At 37.4% G+C, this 18,680-nt stretch overlaps 2 protein-coding genes across 2 annotated transcripts in view; one reads left to right on the forward strand and one right to left on the reverse strand.

The window, feature by feature from the left end:
- Positions 1–11,895, forward strand: part of EIF2AK4 (eukaryotic translation initiation factor 2 alpha kinase 4) — a 41,742-nt gene extending 29,847 nt beyond the window's left edge. The window contains exons 26-39 of the mRNA XM_085323349.1: positions 178–294; positions 1,026–1,091; positions 1,647–1,817; positions 2,381–2,515; positions 2,646–2,753; positions 3,500–3,628; positions 4,264–4,350; positions 5,509–5,621; positions 6,250–6,308; positions 7,406–7,503; positions 8,316–8,384; positions 8,999–9,043; positions 10,130–10,254; positions 11,401–11,895. Of these exons, the coding sequence (XP_085179475.1) occupies positions 178–294; positions 1,026–1,091; positions 1,647–1,817; positions 2,381–2,515; positions 2,646–2,753; positions 3,500–3,628; positions 4,264–4,350; positions 5,509–5,621; positions 6,250–6,308; positions 7,406–7,503; positions 8,316–8,384; positions 8,999–9,043; positions 10,130–10,254; positions 11,401–11,455 (1,377 nt within the window). The 3' untranslated portion in view covers positions 11,456–11,895. The remainder of the gene's footprint in view (positions 1–177; positions 295–1,025; positions 1,092–1,646; positions 1,818–2,380; positions 2,516–2,645; positions 2,754–3,499; positions 3,629–4,263; positions 4,351–5,508; positions 5,622–6,249; positions 6,309–7,405; positions 7,504–8,315; positions 8,385–8,998; positions 9,044–10,129; positions 10,255–11,400) is intronic.
- Positions 11,896–12,807: 912 nt separating this feature from the next.
- Positions 12,808–18,680, reverse strand: part of SRP14 (signal recognition particle 14) — a 6,638-nt gene continuing 765 nt past the window's right edge. Inside the window, exons 2-5 of the mRNA XM_085323350.1 lie at positions 18,277–18,459; positions 17,518–17,630; positions 14,055–14,087; positions 12,808–13,702 (exon numbers count right to left, since the gene is read on the reverse strand). Coding sequence (XP_085179476.1) covers positions 13,613–13,702; positions 14,055–14,087; positions 17,518–17,630; positions 18,277–18,459 — 419 coding nt within the window. The 3' untranslated portion in view covers positions 12,808–13,612. The remainder of the gene's footprint in view (positions 13,703–14,054; positions 14,088–17,517; positions 17,631–18,276; positions 18,460–18,680) is intronic.

Consider the following 18,680-nt stretch of genomic DNA (forward strand, 5'->3'; position numbering starts at 1 on the left):
TTTTAATATTTTTTACTCTTCTTCTATCCTAAGATTTTAATATTTAGTCAAATGTCTTTAAAAAGAATAGTTCCTTTAACCTCAAAAACTACAGAATTTTCTGTTTTCTCTTTGAATCTTTACACTGTTGTTGAAATAATGTCTCTGTTACTTGGGTTTTTTCGTACACTTTGACAGGAAAGAAATTATAGTATTTACTTGAACCATACTGCCTTACTGAAGGCTATACTTCTACACTGTGGGATACCAGAGGATAAACTCAATCAAGTCTACATCATTCTGTATGATGCTGTGGTAAGATACTAGTTATTCAACTAATCTTTGTATTCATCACTGTAAAGTAGGTTATTCTGTGGGGCTGTCTTTAAAAATATGTAATAGAGTATTGCCAGCTTACCAAGGAACACGTATTGATATACTTAAAGGCTGAATAAATTCAAGGTACAAATATATATTAATAACTTCTGTTTCTTCTGGATTGGGATATTTTAAGATAAAATTTAAATGTGTATTTATGAGAAAATTATTCACTTATATAATAAGAAGTAGTAGGCAAACTAAAATTTTAGAGTTTCTATTTAAATAGAAAATTTAGTGCARCTGTTTCTTAATAGAGTGCGAGTATTTCCACTTCATAAGCAGAGAACATAATTTCATTTGAATGATAGGGGAGTGTGTAAATCTCAACAAAATGCATCTTTTTTATTAATTCTCTTCAATTGTTTTTTAAATCTTTTTTATTAATTTACATGAGCATTTCAGTATTCCTTTGTATTTATTTATTCAGCAGTGCTTTTCAAAAAAGTTGGGTTTTTTGTTGTTGAAGTAACCAAGCCAAATATAACCTCACTATAAGAGATACGTGGAAGAGGGTTATTTAACATTTTTGTTCTTTCATGATACTATTGCAGTTCATAAAGACAACCATTGTTTATGTTTTAATTCTTCTCAGCAATAGTAGTTTTCTTCTTGTTTGTAACTCAGTTGTTCAAAATATGTGTTTGAATCTGTTCCCTGTGTTGTAGACTGAAAAGCTAACTAAAAGAGAAGTAGAAGCCAAATTCTGTAATCTCTCTCTCCCTTCAAGTAGTGTAAGTAATTTTATTTCAGTTTTAATTTCCTTGTAACTTGGCAAAAAACAGTTGTATTTTTTTTTTTTTTGCTTTAAAATTTACTCAATCACAGGAAGAAAGATAAATTATTGCAATTACTGTCCAAAATAGATCAGTCTCTTTGGAAGTGATGTGACTGTTCTCTGCTCTCTCTATAAGTCAGTATTGATACATTCGAGTTTTCTCTCTTCTCTTAAATGTGTTTTTCAGACTCTGGAAATAATTAAAGAGTAAATGAAATACTGTGCAATGATATTTAGTAAAACAAACTTAGAGAAAATTTAAAATAATTGTCTGCAAATACTGGTTMATGTGCCTAATGAGAGTTGAAGTGGACTTCTGGACATGAGATTTTTGCTTGTCTATTCCTTTTCTCAAGTTACTAGGTAAAATCAGGCTGCTAGGTAACAGGAGTGAAAAATGTAGTTATTTTACCCACACTGTGTCAAATATTTTTTATTTTTCAGATGTTACCTATTTGGGCACTGTACGTGATGCTGTATATATTTGCTTTTATTTTATTTTTGTTTTCAGCTTTCTCGACTCTACAGATTTATTGAGCAGAAAGGAGAGCCAAGTAATGTATTTCCATTTTTAAACACAATGATAAAACAAAAAACAGGTGTGACTCAGCTCTTGAAGCATGGCATGAAGGATCTAGAGGAAATCATTGGTCTGTTAAAGCAACTTGGAATAAAACTTCAGGTTTGTGAAATATTCTGCTAATAAATAAATTGATTTACAGATGACTAGATCTTGTCATTTTCCAGGAAGCAAATTACTGGTATTTTAGAAGAGAAAAAAACAAACAAACAAATCAAAATGTGTTTTGATGACAAGTAATAGTAATTTTCAGAATAAGGTCTTTTCATGTCCAAAGTCTCTGGCTTAGTTTTCACTTAATTGTTATACATAGGTTTTCAGCCAAGATTGAAGGCATTATCCAGAACATAAAGGATTTTAAAACTTTGAAATAACCTATAAGTATTTTCARAAATGGGAAAAGGTGATGGTTACTGAGAGTTTTACATACTCTCACACCTTCCCTGAGGCTTGCTATTTGGGTTTTATGCTGTAGTTCTCTTGTGATGCGTTAAGTTCAAAGCATTCTGTCCCAATTATTAATTGCATTTTAAGTTTTTGGCGCTGTCAGTGTTATATGTCGTCTTTACATGAAAATAGTGTTTTTAATGCATAGTGCTAATAGGAAATGAATTACATTTACCAGTGATAATGGTACAAGACACATACTCATTTATATTTTACAGGTTTCTATAAATCTGGGACTAGTTTACAAAATACAGCAGCACAATGGTATTATCTTTCAGTTTATAGCATACATTAGAAGAAGACAAAGAACTGTGCCTGAAATTCTTGCTGCTGGGGGGAGATATGATCATCTGGTATGTGCTCATGTCTTTTAATGAACTAAAAAAAAAAAAACACACAGAAGAATCTTCTTGACATTTTGCAAAGATAACTACATTTGGGTTTTTTTGTTTGTTTGTTTGGGTTTTTTTGTCTTGTTTTCAGATACCACAATTTAGAGGACCACAGACAGTAGGACCAGTTCCTTCAGCTGTTGGAGTCAGCATAGCTATAGATAGAATAACTGCTGCTGTTTCCAGCATGGAGGATTCTGTATGTTTTCAGTGTTTGTTTGTTTGTTTTTTAGTCCTGACATTTCAGTAACCTACTCATAGCCACAAAARGGGAAAAAAAAATGAGAAGCTCATACAAAATAATGCTAAACTGAAATAGACAGCAAGCATCACTATGACCTGTTTTCATCTGTGTTTCTCTACATAGAATTTTTTTAATAAAATAAGAATTCAGGGAAGAGAGGGACTTTCAGGTCTTTTAATTTAAACAATGTATAGTCTAAGAGGAAAAAGTCCTATTTCAGACAGAAGAATACCATGCTAAACGTTTAGCTAGTAAGTGTTATTTTGCCCYTATCACTTCTCCCCCTATATAAAACGATTGGAGGTGGAAGGGACCTTAAGAAAATATACTGCTCTGTACATCACACAATTTCACTTTGCTGTGGAATGTGTATTTTATTTAAATTTTGCTTTATAAGAAAAAATTAACATAGCTAAGCAAGGCAGGAAGAAAAGAAAGGAAAGGCTAGGATACTTTGCAGCTGAGGTTGTCTGTAAAGATGCCGTATTTKTCAAAGAGCAAGGTTCAGCGAAATGATTACTTTCAAACACACTTAGGAATATGGTGGCTCTAAAAAGAGGTGAATCTAACTCTCTATTTCAGATTGATTCACTTTGAAATATAATAATGTATATCTTCCTTTGTTACATTGATTGCTTTATATTGGGAAAAAGGAGGTCTGGTTGCTAATATTGCCCCCCTTGTTTTTACTTCTATTTCAGGTTTCTGTCAGCTCATGTGACCTTCTGGTTGTAAGTGCTGGTCAGATGTCAATGGGTAGAGCTATCAATATTGTTCAGAAACTCTGGACTGCAGGAATTCCAGCTGAAATAATGTATGACTGGTCCCAGGTACAGCTTCTGTCTATGTATGTGAACTGAAGTAGCTTTTAATAGTGGTTGTAGATATTAGAAGATTATTATTCTGGTTCAGCTTTAAGTATGTCAGCTGGTGACTAACAAAAGAAAAACCACTGAGTCACCTGCTCTGAATCATGTGCTGTGGAAGAGACAGTTTTGAGCCATTCAGTTGCTTGCTGACTTTTTAGTACTCTTTCAGCATAGCATTTTCCACAGTTTTGATTCCTCTGTTCCAGATTATTATGCTTTATCTATGATCTATGGGTTTTCCTCCTTTTGCAGTTTTTAAGGGATGAAGATTTGGGTAGTTTTTGCCTCTATCCTATGCTGCCCTGCAACCGCTGCCACTATGACCACAGGGCTAACCCCAGGACWTCCTGTCTATCTAGTGTAGACTTAGCCAGATTTCAATTTTTAAGGAGCATCTGGTAGATAAATGTATCCATAATGAAGTTGTACCTCCTGGACTTGTTAATAAAGCATTCCTCACTCAAAAGATGATATACTCAGTGCACCTACTGCATATCAAGTTATTTTAACTGAGGACAGGAGACTTAGTTATGTAAGTGATCATTTTATAATCTGCCAAATTTCTGTTCCATTCTCCCCACCCCATCTTGTCTTAGTCCCAGGAAGAATTACAGGAATATTGCAGATGCTCTGGAATTACATATGTGGCTCTTGTGTCTGATAAAGAAGGAAGTCAYGTAAAGGTAAGCGTGGGCCAGGAAGATGTTTGTTGGTGTTTCAGATTTATAATCTGTTGTTCTGCACTTTATATGATCATAAACTACATTTTGTATAAAAGATTGATGTAGATAGAATTCAGGTTCAGTTTCAGTTACTAAGTAGTAGAAAATTCTGAAAAAGTCTGCTTCTTGTCTCTCCATTACACTSTTACTCATCAGCCTCCTTAACTAGGAGAAAAAGTCTTCAAGTTAGTGCAAACATTGCTTCACTTTAAGTTATCAATGTGTCTTTATGTGGAAGAAGTTTTCCATTGTCTCAGATTTCTTTGAAACTTTGAAATGAATTGACTCAGCCTTCTTTCCAGTTGACAGCTTTCTACAGTTACAAAACAAATATAACCAAACTGTAAATCTAAAAAAGAAGTGAACATTTCTAAAATATCCTTGATTCTGTATCATTATGAAAAAGATCTGTATTAATTTAATGAAAAAAAGTAATCATTTGACAAGATTTGGCACAGCCRTGTGATCTAGCCAGTCTGTGTTACTAAAATATTTTCTATTTACTAACAGGTTATTCATTCATTTCTCATTGTAACAGAACAAATAACTGTCCAGTAACATTATGAACAAGTAGATTTTGATGATGAGAATGAGATGTATCTATGCCTTCCATGAGACTCTTGCAGAGCATTTTTTTAATATGGCTTTATCAGAGCAAAACCACCAAAGAGCATGATAACAAGTTGAATGGCATTGTGACTGATAGATCTTCTCCTGATAAAGCTGGAGCAGATAAATTGTTTGAATGTCTGACTGTAACTAACTGTGGCAAACTGGAAACCAAGCACAACTGCAGAATAATCCCTTAACTAAAAAAAGTCCAAATCTATATATGCTTTTATTAATGTAATACTTACAGCTATAAACTGTTCTCTTCAAAATTAATTATCATATATTAAACAYGAATAGCCAAGCAAGTTAAAGTTTTGGAAATGCATAGGAAATTGGTTGCAAAAGCATCTAATTAAATCAAAGATTTAATTGGCAATAATTGCTTGGTAATGATGATAGTTTCTTCCCTTTGGCTGCTTCACTTTTAATGTTTTTTTAAATTTGAGACATTTATTCACATGTAGTTTTAAGAATTAGCAATCTAAGAATCACTGAATTACATCATAGGTGAAATCTTTTGAGAAGGAAAGACAGACGGAGAAAAGGATTTTAGAATCTGACTTAGTAGATCACCTGGTCCAGAAACTGAAAACTAAAATCTGTGATGAAAGATGTAGTAGGTAAGTAGCATAACAAGTGAACATTAGCAGTCAAATTTACAAGTGGTTGCATGCTATTTTGATTAAATAATTTTAAGAAAAACTCACTTAAACTTTGATTTTATTCCATAAAGGATAAGATTTTGGAAAGTAAAATGATTCAAACTAGTAATTGAAAGCTGCTTTTAATTTGCAGTAATTTAATAATTACTAAATAATATTACTTTGATGCTTTAGTATTAGCTCATAGAAATCCTTAAAAAGTTGTAGATTGAATTCACATTCAGAGAGAATATTGCTTATACTACTTCCTAGCATATAGGATTCAGATCATTGTTGGAGGACAGGAAGCACAGGAGTTTTTTGTATCCATGGGAAACTTAAGGATTGCTGGACTATTGGCACTGGATTATTTGTGTAGTCTGCTGGACATGCTAGATGAGATTCTATAATGCAGTTCTTTCGTATGCTTTCCTACCAGCTCCAGAATAGAAAACCTAATATGCAGATAAGTGCTGGGAATTTCCATAAATTTCTTCAACTGTTGGAGTAAAATAAGGATACTTGTATGATAATCTGGAACCCAGAGCTATTGCAATATTCTTTCATTATGTAAATTTTTTTCCCTCTCTTTCTCTTTTATTTTTAGAGAAACCTCAGATAATCTTTCAGTACAAAATCAAAAGGGATCATTTTCTAATATTTCAGGTATTTTATCTCTTGTTATAGAAAATACACGTTAATTTCTGCCTCTGTTGAAATATTGTTTGTAAGAAGTATTTGTTGGATCATAATTTTAAATGTATTGCCAAAGACAAAGGAATAAAATGTTTTCCAGTAGTATATCTGCTTGGAGACACTTTATTCTGATCTCAAATGTTGTCCTGAGCAATCCAAAACTGAATTTTTCTCCAAACTAATAAAATATAATTGCTCAGAACAACAGATAGAACATTCTCCATATAAGCATTCATTGCTGCAGTGATTTTGGAGCGAGGGAAAAAAAAAGCAAAACATGAACATGTTTTGGTTAGAGAAGTTAAATGTCATCTTGATGAAAAATGATGGTTTGTGATTGTGAGTCTTGAGACTCATGCCCTTTGAACTACTGTTCTGCTCCGATTTTTTTTTTCTTCAAGTGAGAATACCTTTATATAGCTAACCACAGATTTGCACTCCTTACTGATAACTGAATTTTGCTTACAAAAAGAATTAAGTAGTTGCTAYGTGCATAAAATAAGGTTTGAGGTTTTTGATAATTATCTTTAGAATTGTAATAAATGCTTGTATAGGGTGTTCTCTTGTTTTTGGTTTAAGAAAAACTTATTTTTTTCTTTTATAACAGTGGGACAGAGGTTGCCACACTTAACTCAGTTTTTTTCTGTGATTAACTAAAGTGACAACTTTGATTTCAAAAGAAGCAATTGCTGATCTATTTTTTTTTCATTGCATCTGCTATTGGACTAAGCATTAATCATTGCCTCTTTCTTTTAATTGCTTTTCTTTTTGATATTAAATATACTGTAGTTCTCTGTAGAATACTTTGTTTCATTTGGAACCTTGTGTTAATTTTAGGGAATACTGATCTAAAATACCAAATTTTTTATTGCTCCCAAAGTCACAAATTGGGAATCTACTTGCAGATGTTCCACTAYCCTATCTACTTGACTGACTTTGTTTCTTTAGTGACCTTTGGACCCTATGCTATATAGTTCTTAGATGATTAATATTTGTGAATTTCCTGCTTCTTGTTATTTCTTGTATGAACACAGAATGTATTCCAAAACTATATGTTTGCATCTTAGGTGTGTCTGACTCTCATGGAACTCTTATAGTGCCTAATGTTAGTGTTATAGCTCCTGAAAAATTATCTGCCAGTGCCAGGCGTCGTCAAGAAATTCAGGTACATGTRCACACAAATCAAATAAGTATTAAGAATTATTCCTGAGAAGTTAAGGAATGTTGGAATTCACATTTTCCATAGCACATAAATTACTTGTTTACATTCTGTTTATTCTTTATTCATAAAAGAGACTGGAAACAACACAGAGGGTGGAAGGTGAGGAAAATTTTTTTTAATGTTTAGGATCTTGGGGATTACCTGTAACATTGCTGTGGCACAGCTGTCATTATGGAAATTTCACTGTAAGGTGGACAGTGGTTCTAGAATTTCCTACTTCTTGTAAACCTACTTCTTGCAGCTGTTTCTGTAAGATGCTATGTTTGCAGGATTATAGTTTGCTCTGAAAAAAGCATTACAAGGCATGAGGCACATACTTTGAAATTGCCCTCAGATTAGTCATCTTCCTTTAGCTAGAGACAATTCAACATATCCAGTGTATCACATTCCTCTGAAAACTAATCTAATGCACATAAATAGAAATGCGGTTTTGATCTACGTATGCAAGAATTCACAACATAACATGCAGTTCTGACTTTCTGCTTTAGTATAGTACCATATTGTCAAATCTTTCCTATTGCAGCAAGGGTGGTTCAGCCACACTCGCCTTGCTGTCAATTYATCAAGGATTATTATGGATTTGTTACCAAAAGTTATGTTAAATTTAAATTTTAGCTTAAATAAGATCAAATCTATATGTTGTGTTAGAAGCAGCCTCTTCTTTTTCTCATAATCTGTCAAATAGAAAATAAATGTTCCCAACCTGTGTCACAGAAGCAGTATGCRTTTTAATTTTGCCCATCTTTTGTTGGCAGATACAAACAAGACTTCAGACATTCATTTCTAGCCTGCAGCAGAAAACAAGYGAGATTGAGATTTTAGCAGTAAGTATTTTGCAGAAGCATGCATTACTTTCAAACCCTTAATTGAATTGGGTGATGCAATTGCTATTTGGGAACAAATTACTTCCATTAGTCTTACTTTAGAGATAGCAAACATAACCAAAAGACTGGCTAAAATAARGACCCACATCATGTTTGTTTGATGCTTGAAAAATATTTCCTATTGTGGGTATTAAGRAGTTGCACGGAATAAAATACTTGTTAAACAAGTGTTTAGTTGTAAAATTTTAAGCTATACTTATCCCAGCTACATTGGTAGAAAATTTAGTAAATTGTTCCTCCTAGATGTGCTATTACATTTAAACCAACGTGGCTTTTGTGTATAACTTTTAGCCTTTGCTGGTCATATCACAAAGAACTTTAAAATGGTACATGCTTTTCAAAGAACAAACATGTTTGCCTATTTGTAGCTTTCTCTAAAGAAATCTTTCATGAACAGCTTGGCAAACTGGCAAATTCTCAGTTCTGTCAGTATGGGTTCCTCTGTGGAAATCAGAATTTCTGACTCCCTTTTTATACAGATAATCTCAAGTTGGAAAATTGACAACAGGAATARGAACTGTTAAATATGTGATTCTTTTATATTATTTTTTCAGATAGATCTGCCAAAAGAAACTGTGATACACTTCTTATCATTAGAGGTAAGCAGTTAAGTATTGTCTTTGAAACTCTAACTGAAACCCTAATTGAACAACAGATTTTAAGTTTCGACCTGAATGGAGTTGARTGTAAAGATCACCCAAAATATTCTTTCCTTCCTGGCCTAAGGAGTTTGTATTGGGCTTTAAAACTCCAAAGMCTTTTTTAGCCAAAGGGCTTGAATGAGGCTAGAAAAATCATTTTGCCAAATACACAGATACCATCAGGAGGTCTTAATCCAAAGCTTGAGGTTTCTCTTAAGAATAACTAAATTAAATTAAATCTTACTGCTCCCTCTCAGAAACCAGTAAGCTTTGATACGCAGGTTTAACAAAAGCTTTCTTGGAGCTATTAATGAAGGAGGACCCAAAATACAGAGGCAATTGTTTTGAGTACAGTAGCTGAACAATCTCTTAGTGAGACCATGGTAAATAGAGGATATATGAGTACTCTGCTGACCACTTTAACAACTCAGAAATCTCTTGATTAGAAAAAACAAAAAGTTCTTTTCCCTCCTGCAATGAGAGCAATGGCTTTAAAGTCAGAAGATCTCATTAGAGAGGACGACTCCTCCAAAAAACTCTGACATCTGGCCTGGAGGTGGATCTGGTATTCACATTCATGTTTTATGTCTACTGCTCTGAAGCAGTGCTTGGCTAGTAATACAGACCTCAGTGAAAATATAATATTTTCAAAATACGTAGTTGATCCGGTCTATCCAAACAGTAGAGGCATTTTATCACATTTTACTTCAAAAAATGGAACACACAATCGGCCTGGTCATCTTGCCTAATTCACTTCTGAYTGTCATTATACTAAAGTTCGTACATACTTTTTCTTTTCTAAACTGTGTAAAGATCATTAACAAGTCTCATTCTTAATGTATTTTCTGAAAACAACCCAAATTGCAAGTGTTGTTTATATGAATTTTGTTTAAAAACAACCTATCTTTTTGATAGGCTGTTTGTTTAAGTTGGGGCATTGACATTACATAATGTTCAGAAGAGTGAATCCTATCTGAAAAAATGTTTATTTCAGAAGAGAATATAATACTGTATCAATATTCCTTGTGAAATTGTTTTCCTTAGTTTGATGGAGATAGACAAACCTTTGATGCTACTGTGAGACAAGTGATTTCACGATGGCCAAAACAGCGATCCTCTTACCTACAAGCAATTTGTGATGAAATTTACAGTATCAAAATGGAAAAGAGGTAGATTTGTTAAGCTATTCTAGATATGTAAAACTTCCTAATTATTTTTGCATTTGAACTTTAGTAAATTAATTGCTCTTAATTTGTATTYCCCTAACTCCTGCCAGTAAGGGAGGAAAGAAAAAACAGTAAGGAAATGTGTCTTTAAGTACTGTTTTCCCCTACCATGAAACAGAAGTCTACATTTTTGGAAATCTTCTCAAGAGATTTTGAAATGTATTCTATTTTATTATCTCATTTGCTGCTTTGTTCATAAAACTGAACAGCAGACAGTTGTGTGCAGTTTACATTCATGTGTACTACCATATACATTTGTGTATACTACTACTAGATGATAATCTTGTTTTCTCAAAGGACTGACTCAGCTTGACTTTCAAAATTTGAGCACCTTTAGTTCCTTCTAACTTGTGGGATGCTATGGAATCTGACACAGTCAATAGACTGCCAACTTTAAGTGAATACAGTGTACACTCTTCCTGCACATACAGTAAAGCCTGTTTCTCAGTACAAAAAACATTGAACTCTTAACCTCCTTGTCAGTTTCTGGCAAGGCTGAAACACTCTTGTCTAGGCACATCCAGTTTTAAGCCTCAAATTTTAAACTTGTATGTACTAGGACAGTTAAATGAGACTTGGTATTTTTATCCTATGATGAGTTTCATTTATTTGTTTTCTTAAACTTCTGTTCAGTTTGAAAGTACTACTAAGTAACCTTTAAATAAGACTAAAAATTGACTTGATTCTTTCCAAGAGGATGCAACAAAATTACTTCATGTTTAATGTTTACTAAGGCAAATAAATATCAAAACACTTTTCTGTAGCTTGCAGGGCTTTGAGCAAGAGACTCTTAATATGCTGGCCGAGAATGTTACACATTCCTGATGAAGTTTTCCTGTTTCGTGCTCCCCTACAAAGCATTGCTTAGCCATAGCCTACAGATCACTGATTAAAAGCTGAATGGGCTAGATAAATGAAAAGAGAATAAAGGGGGAATTCACAGGGACGATCAAAACTAAAGTTACCACTTTTCTACTGATTCTTTGCTGTTGTCAAGCTTATTGCCAAGATTTGCCACATTTTGTTCTAGTAGCTTTTGAATGTGTAGTTCCAAACTTAAAAATCCTCTCTCTTTCCTTCCCCCTGCAGGGTTCCTGCACTTATCCTGTACAGTTACCGAGATGAATACAAGGTTTTGTTTTAGTGCTTCGAGCATCCTTTTAAAAGATGCTTCCACTAACGGACAACAAGTGTTTTTGCATAAAAATTTCAGAAAGCTGTTAAAATGCCTTTTTTACATGTCCAACTTGAATTTCATGTGTAATATAAAATTGTAAATGTATTCAAAAAAAGTGGAAATAAATGTTTTATAGTCATTTAAGGAGCAAAGTCTGACAACAGCCAGCACTATGTGATACCATGTAATTCTTGTCCCCTTATTATGCAAAAGGCAAACTACCAGCTGTGCAGGTGTGAAACTTTTCTTACAACATATTTTCAGAATGCCTGTCATGTCAATGTTGCAACAGTAGTACTGAAATGAGAAGCTCTGTTCAAGGATTAGTGAGGATGTATTAACTTCAGCTCTAAAAGACCGCTTTAAGCAACTTTTTTGAAGGCGGCCTTCATGCAAAATAGACGGTTTGGTTAGTGAATGCGTCTTGAAATACATATTACAAGACTTTTTTAAACTACTATTTAATCTTAAATCTCTATATAAAAAATAGGTCTAAGATTTTAAGTTACTTGCAAGTTATTGCCTATGCTTGTCGTGCCTGCAATTTTATATTCAAATCAAGCAGCTGCCTCCTGGGAGATAAAGACAGGCCTGATTCAGAAAAAGCTTGTTTCAGACTTGGAAGACCTGAGTCTAGGGATTTAAAGAAAAAATAGCAACCTACAGGTGCTCAGAAGCATGACAATTTTTGAGTTAGCTTTCATCATGAGGGTTGACAGATTAAGTTTTTATTTCAAGACAGACATAGAAATGATGAGGAAGTTAAGAGTTTCCCTGTCGAGACTTTTTAGATTTATCTATATGGCTGTATATAGTTAAAGCTATACCCGGTAGTAACAGGCATGTCAGGAAAAAAAAGAAGCTAAGCAAATCTAAAGATGAACTATAGCAGCCTTAGTTAACTCTGTATTTTACATCAAATTAGTTACAGTACAGGAGTGAATGTGCAGAAAAGATATGGATTTCCAGAAGCATACAGGTGTTTATGTTCTCTCCTCTTTCAGCTGTTAACCTACTTTGCTCCTCCTTTTTCTTCATTCTCTGACTTACCTAAATGATTGTCTTCAGCACTGCAGGCTCACTGCATTATCAAATACCTCCTATGTTTTCAGCCTTTTTCTTGCAGTGAATGGGAGGGCAAAGTTAAAATATGTGAAGTAGCAGCTCTACAGACAAACCCCAAACTTCTTATAACTAACTGCAAAAATTGCAACAGCAACGCTCAGAGTAGCATCAAGAGCGAGTCAGTCCCGTATGCCCAGGTAACTGTCATTCCTAGCTGTTCGCTGAGGCAAGTAACATCAGTCATTACAACCACATCCATTTCTCATTGTGTTTAATAGGAACAATTAAATATTCAGCTTTTACATCTGCTTCTATGAAGACGCTACTACTTTAAGATGTGAAGTATGGGGAAATCAGATCCCTGAATATGTTGAAGGATGAAGCTTTTTTTTAAAAAAAAAAAAAAGTTCTGTTGACATGAGCAGTTTTAAGCATGTCTAAATGGAACATGGTGCAGAGTCCTGCCCTCCCCCAACCCATGCTACACTCAGCAGAGCTCTTATCAGCATGGAGTAAAGACACAGCTGATTAGCTCTGTGAGAGCTCAGGCACCATACTACCTTATGGATATCTGCACTGCATCATGTAGACATGTGCCTCAAAGTAAGATATAAACAGGAAAGCTGCTGTTCCTGATAATATGTTGGCACCCACTCTCCCTGGTATTACTGAGGCTTATCTATAAAATTGGGCAACTGTCACTGAGACTCCAGTTTTAGCATCACTTTGCTCATGTTATTGTGCATTTCTCTTCACCCTGTGTTACTCCCCAAATGGGTTTTACACTGCMTATTTGTATAATACAAAACAAACAGCAGTGTAAGTACAAAACTAGTTGGCAGTTGAGTGTAAAGCTATTTCAGTATAACCCTGTAAATAAATACTCCTGCCATACAGCAATCCACAGAAAGCACTTTTGGCTTTCAGTTTAAACACAAGTACTGATCACATCCCAGTATCCTGCTGGAAGGAAAGCCAAAGACAAGTAACTCAAAAGGAAATGGACTTTGCTTTGAGCAAGGGTCTGGTCTGTTGAAGTGATAGTAGGTCACTGTTCCATCACTGCGTTGCTTTACTCTTCTTGTTTTTGCTTTTCTTGTCTTTCTTCTTCAAGCCATCCATGTTAGCTCTCAGCAAATTTGAGTATGCCTGAAAGAACAGTTGAATCATTGAAAGAACACACACTTGTGTGACAATACACTAGATGTAACTTACTACTCACAGATACGTTTCTGCATTCTCTCAATTCTCAGTTATAGAATCATGCTCTTGTGCAAAAAGTTAGCTAACATACAACAGTGGGKTTTTTTTKKTTKKTTTTTTTTTTTTACACAAGTGCAGACAGACAGTCTTAAGATGAATCTGTATGCCACCTTAGTACTGAATCAACCCATTCACAGCTAGCGGGAAAGATAACAGATCACAGCTATCCAGTGCTTCCTACTGACTACTCCTCCCCACTACCTACAAAAAAGGAAGATAAAAGGCATACAAAACTTACCATCTGGAATTTATTTACTTCCTTTGAGCTCACCTACAAAAGCAATACTGGAGGTTAATCAAGAAAAAAATTGGCATATATTATAAACTAAATATCAATACACATTTACTCATCAGTGACCATCTAGTCTCTTCAGCAGCAGCTGGACCAACTCACCACATTCAGTGCTAGGTAGGTTGAACTGACATGTCAGAGGCCTTCACTAATTTAGAAAATCAAAACCACTCCTCACTAAATGAGCAAAATCCTCTAGAATTCTCCCCCAAAATTCATGTTTTTTCAAATGGAGAAAAGCTGGAAAAATATTCTAAGGAAGGTTTTGTTTYACTGTAGGGCCGTATCTACATTTTTTGTGGAGATGCAAGCACAGGGGTAACATACTATAGACTGTTTTCTCTCCACTCCTTCTCAAAGTAGTATTTTCATTAGTTCTCCTCTGTGATGGAATCCCAAAAAATCAATTACAACCTTTCCTCATCTCTCATTTAAAGTGAACGCATCAGGTTTTCTACATCTAAAGTTAAGATTTTCTGAAATACAAATATCTCTGTAAAAAAGCAATTCAGGTATGCTAGGTGGAATTAAGACTTAGACGAGTCTACCCCATTTACGCACACTCTTGGCAGGAAACATGGACCCATTTTGTCTTGTTTCAGTCTGGGAACATACAATTGTTTCCTGGGTCGTAACAACCTTTAGCCAACCATCTAGGCCGACAGGAAGGAGCAGGGATGGGGGTGTCACACAGATAGGGTAGACAACGAAACACAAGTTGGGTTGGGGGCGCCTCCAATGGGTGCATGCAGCTGTGGATGTGTGTTTGGGACATGGCTATGGGGGACCCCTGTACACCCTTCCTGGGAAACCTGCAGGCATGACCACCTCTTTAAAATGCCTGTACACCAATGCACGCAGCATGGGGAACAAACAGGAGGAGCTGGAGATCTGTGTGCGATTGCAGGGCCATGATCTCATCGCAGTCATGGAGACATGGTCGGATAGCTCACATGACTGGAATGCTGCCATGGATGGATATGTGCTTTATAGGAAAGACAGGCCAGGAAGGCGAGGTGGTGGAGTTGCTCTTTATGTTAGAGAGCAACTGGAATGCGAGCTCTGCCTATGGTGGGAGGAGGAGGAGGCAGTTAAGAGCTTATGGGTGAAGATCAAAGGGCAGGCCATGCCCTTTGGGGGCACTGGGGGACACTGTTGTGGGTGTCTACTACAGGCCACCCAACCAGGAAGAGAAAGTTGGTGAGGCCTTCTATAGACAGCTGGAGGTAGCCTCACGATCACAGGCCCTTGTTCTCATGGGAGACTTCAGCCACCCTGACATCTGCTGGARGGACTACACAGCAAGGCACAAACAGTCCAGGAGGCTCCTGCAAGGCATTGATGATAACTTCCTGTCACAGATGGTGGAGGAGCCTACGAGGAAGGGTGTCCTGCTAGATCTTGTCCTTACTAACAGAGAGGGACTGGTTAGAGATGTGAAGGTTGGGGGCAGCCTGGCCTGCAGTGACCACGAGATGGTGGAGTTCAGGATCTGGCAGGAAAGAAGTAAGGCAACGTGCAGGATTGCAACCCTGGAGTTCAGGAGAGCAGACTTCAGGCTCTTCAGAGACCGAATTGGTGGTGTCTCATGCGTTAAGGCCCTAGAAGGAAGTGGAGTCCAGGAGAGCTGGCTAGTATTCAAACACCACTTCCTCCAAGCTCMAGAGCGGTGCATCCCTATGAGTAAGAAGTGCAGCAAAAGGGGCAGGAGACCTGCCTGGGTGAGCAAGGAGCTCTTGGCCAAATTCAGACAGAAGAAGAAAATACACAGAGTGTGGAAGAGGGGACAGGCTGCTTGGGAGAATTACAGGAATGCAGCCAGAGTAGGTAGAGATGCTGCGAGGAAGGCTAAGGCCCAGCTGGAATTGAGTCTGGCAAGGGATGTCAAGGACAACAGGAAGGGCTTCTTCAAAYACATCAGCAGCAAGAGGAGGACTCGGGAAAATGTGGGCCCGCTACTGAATGGGGCAGGGGCCCTGGCGACAAGGGATACAGAGAAGGCAGAATTATTGAATGCCTTGTTTGCTTCAGTCTTCACTGCTAAGGGCAGCCCTCAGGAATCCCAGAGCCTGGACATGAGGGAGAAAGTCTGGAGAAGGGAAGACTTTCCTTCAGTTGAGGAGGAAAGGATTAGAGACCTTCTGGGCAGGCTAGACATCCACAAATCCATGGGCCCGGATGGGATGCACCSAYGGGTACTGAGGGAGCTGGTGGATGTTGTTGCCAGGCCGCTCTCCATCATCTCCGAAAGGTCCTGCAGAACCRGAGAGGTGCCTGAGRACTGGAAGAAAGCCAGTGTCACTCCAGCCTTCAAAAAGGGCAAGAAGCAGGACCCAGGCAACTATAGGCCCATCAGCCTCACCTCCRTCCCTGGAAAGGTGATGGAACAGCTCATCCTGGATGTCATCTCAAGTACTGTGTTCAGTTCTGGGCTCCCCACTACATGAGAGACATGRAGCTACTGCAGAGAGTCCAGCRYAGGGCTACRAAGATGRTCAGAGGGCTGGAGCACCTGCCCTATGAGGAATGGCTGCGAGAGCTGGGCCTCTTCAGCCTGGGGAAGAGAAGCCTGAGGGGGGATCTTATCAAYGTGTACAAGTACCTGAAGGGAGGGTGTCAAGGGGACAGGGACAAACTCTTTTCAGTTGTCCCGTGTGACAGGACAAGAGGCAATGGGCAGAAATTGAAGCACAGGAAGCTCTGCCTGACCGCRAGGGGGAATTTCTTCCCTGTGAGAGTGACGGAGCACTGGACCAGGCTGCCCAGAGAGGTTGTGGAGTCTCCTTCTCTAGAGATCTTCAAGGCCTGCCTGGATGCAACCCTGTCTACCATGCTGTAGGTGACCCTGCTGAGTGGGGAGGCTGGACTAGATSATCTCCAGAGGTCCCTTCCAACCTTGCTGATTCTATGATTCTATGAAGCTACCTGTGTCACCTGAAGCTGGCCTGTACCTTTCTTCTCCTTGGAGTCACACCACCTGTCTTGTGTCCTTTCCCTATGTCATCCCTCTTTCTCAAAGCAGTTTCCCCCATCCCTCCAGAGAATTTCACCCAGAACATGGCAGCCAAGATTGCTGACAACAGGCACAGTCCCTTTCTGCTGTCCAGCAATACCATTCTGAAACAAAATCCAGTATACATACAGAGTGAATAATCAGTTACACCACCTGTAACAACTTCAGTTGCACCATCTATAACAGCTGAGGTGAAGTATAAGCATAAGACATTAGCAATTTTAACCCTTTGGCATCCAAGTTTCAGCTGTGTTTAGCTATCATACAATTTTTTCATAGTATTAAGAAGTTAATTTGCATAAAAGTTAGATCAAAAGACATTTCACTTACAATATGGGACATTACATCAGAGCAAAGCAGGGCTGCTAATCATTCTGATCTGAAGCTGTCACTTACCACTGTACTAATTTTCTTCTTTCCATCAGTTGCTCTTAGAAGACACTTATTGTCTGCTGGTTCAAAACTTTCTACATGGCCTTTGCGTGGGACTGGTTTTGTTCGACCGTCATCTGTATAGAAAGAAAAAAAATGTCAGCTCACATTTCTYTAAAATCACTGGGCACCTCCTGACTGAGATGTTAAAAATAACTCTTGAGATTTGTAAAACCCCTAGAATCTAAGAACATCTAAGGTGACACTGCTGCCACATTGTTCCAGAAGTCTCTTTCCCTGTGGCCCCAGCAACACCTGCTTCATAAACCAGATCTGCCCCCAAAATACCCCACTGAACAATATAAATCCTTACAACACAGATAAACTGTAGAAATCGCTTGTTTCTGCAGCACTGTTTTACATGCACTTCAAACTGCAGCCTATGATGCTTGACTTTTCATGTATGGTGAGCTATCCAGAACTTCCCTAAGAAATATAAGCAAATGAAAGCAATACTGTACTTCTCTTTCAGAATTCTGAAGATGAACATATTCAATTACTGTTTTAATAATCTGAAAGTCTCCATATTGCCTGACAATTGAAAATACAACCTTATTTTATGATCATTAATGCTGCAACTAATTTGACTATTTTGCCAATACACTTTTGTTTTTAGATACTCCAACTTAAGACTACCTATCTTTTTTAATAAAGATATTAGCAACGTCAAAAATTCAATTTAAAGCAATATCGCTTTAACCTGATAGGAAACTTAAAACTTACATTTCTTCAGTGTTATGAAAACACTGCCCGAAGTTCTGCACTTCTGAAAGAGTCTTGTAAGCTCTGTCAGGAACTGCAAGAAAAAGAGACCCCATCCTTGGCTGAAGGCCACCGCACAAGCTGTTATTTCTGCTCGCTGCAGAGCACAGTAACTGCTGCGCGTTGCCTCGTTCCGATGGCGCTGTTACCACAAAGCAAGTCGCTCTGTATCACCCGGGAGTCAGCACTGACCAGGAGAAGGAGAACCGACACGTCTCCCCACACGGAAAAGCCAGCGATGCGCTGCCAGCCAGGGGCGGCCGCCCCGAGCTGCAGGCGATGGAAAAGGAGGTTTAAACCTCCCCTCCCCGGCCCTGCCACAGCCGCCGTGTTTCTGCTCCCCCCTCCCCCGGCACCGCCACGAC

Source organism: Rhea americana, unplaced genomic scaffold, assembly GCF_003343005.1.
Source record: "Rhea americana isolate MKP2758 unplaced genomic scaffold, rheAme1 scaffold_84, whole genome shotgun sequence".
Lineage (NCBI taxonomy): Eukaryota > Metazoa > Chordata > Aves > Rheiformes > Rheidae > Rhea > Rhea americana.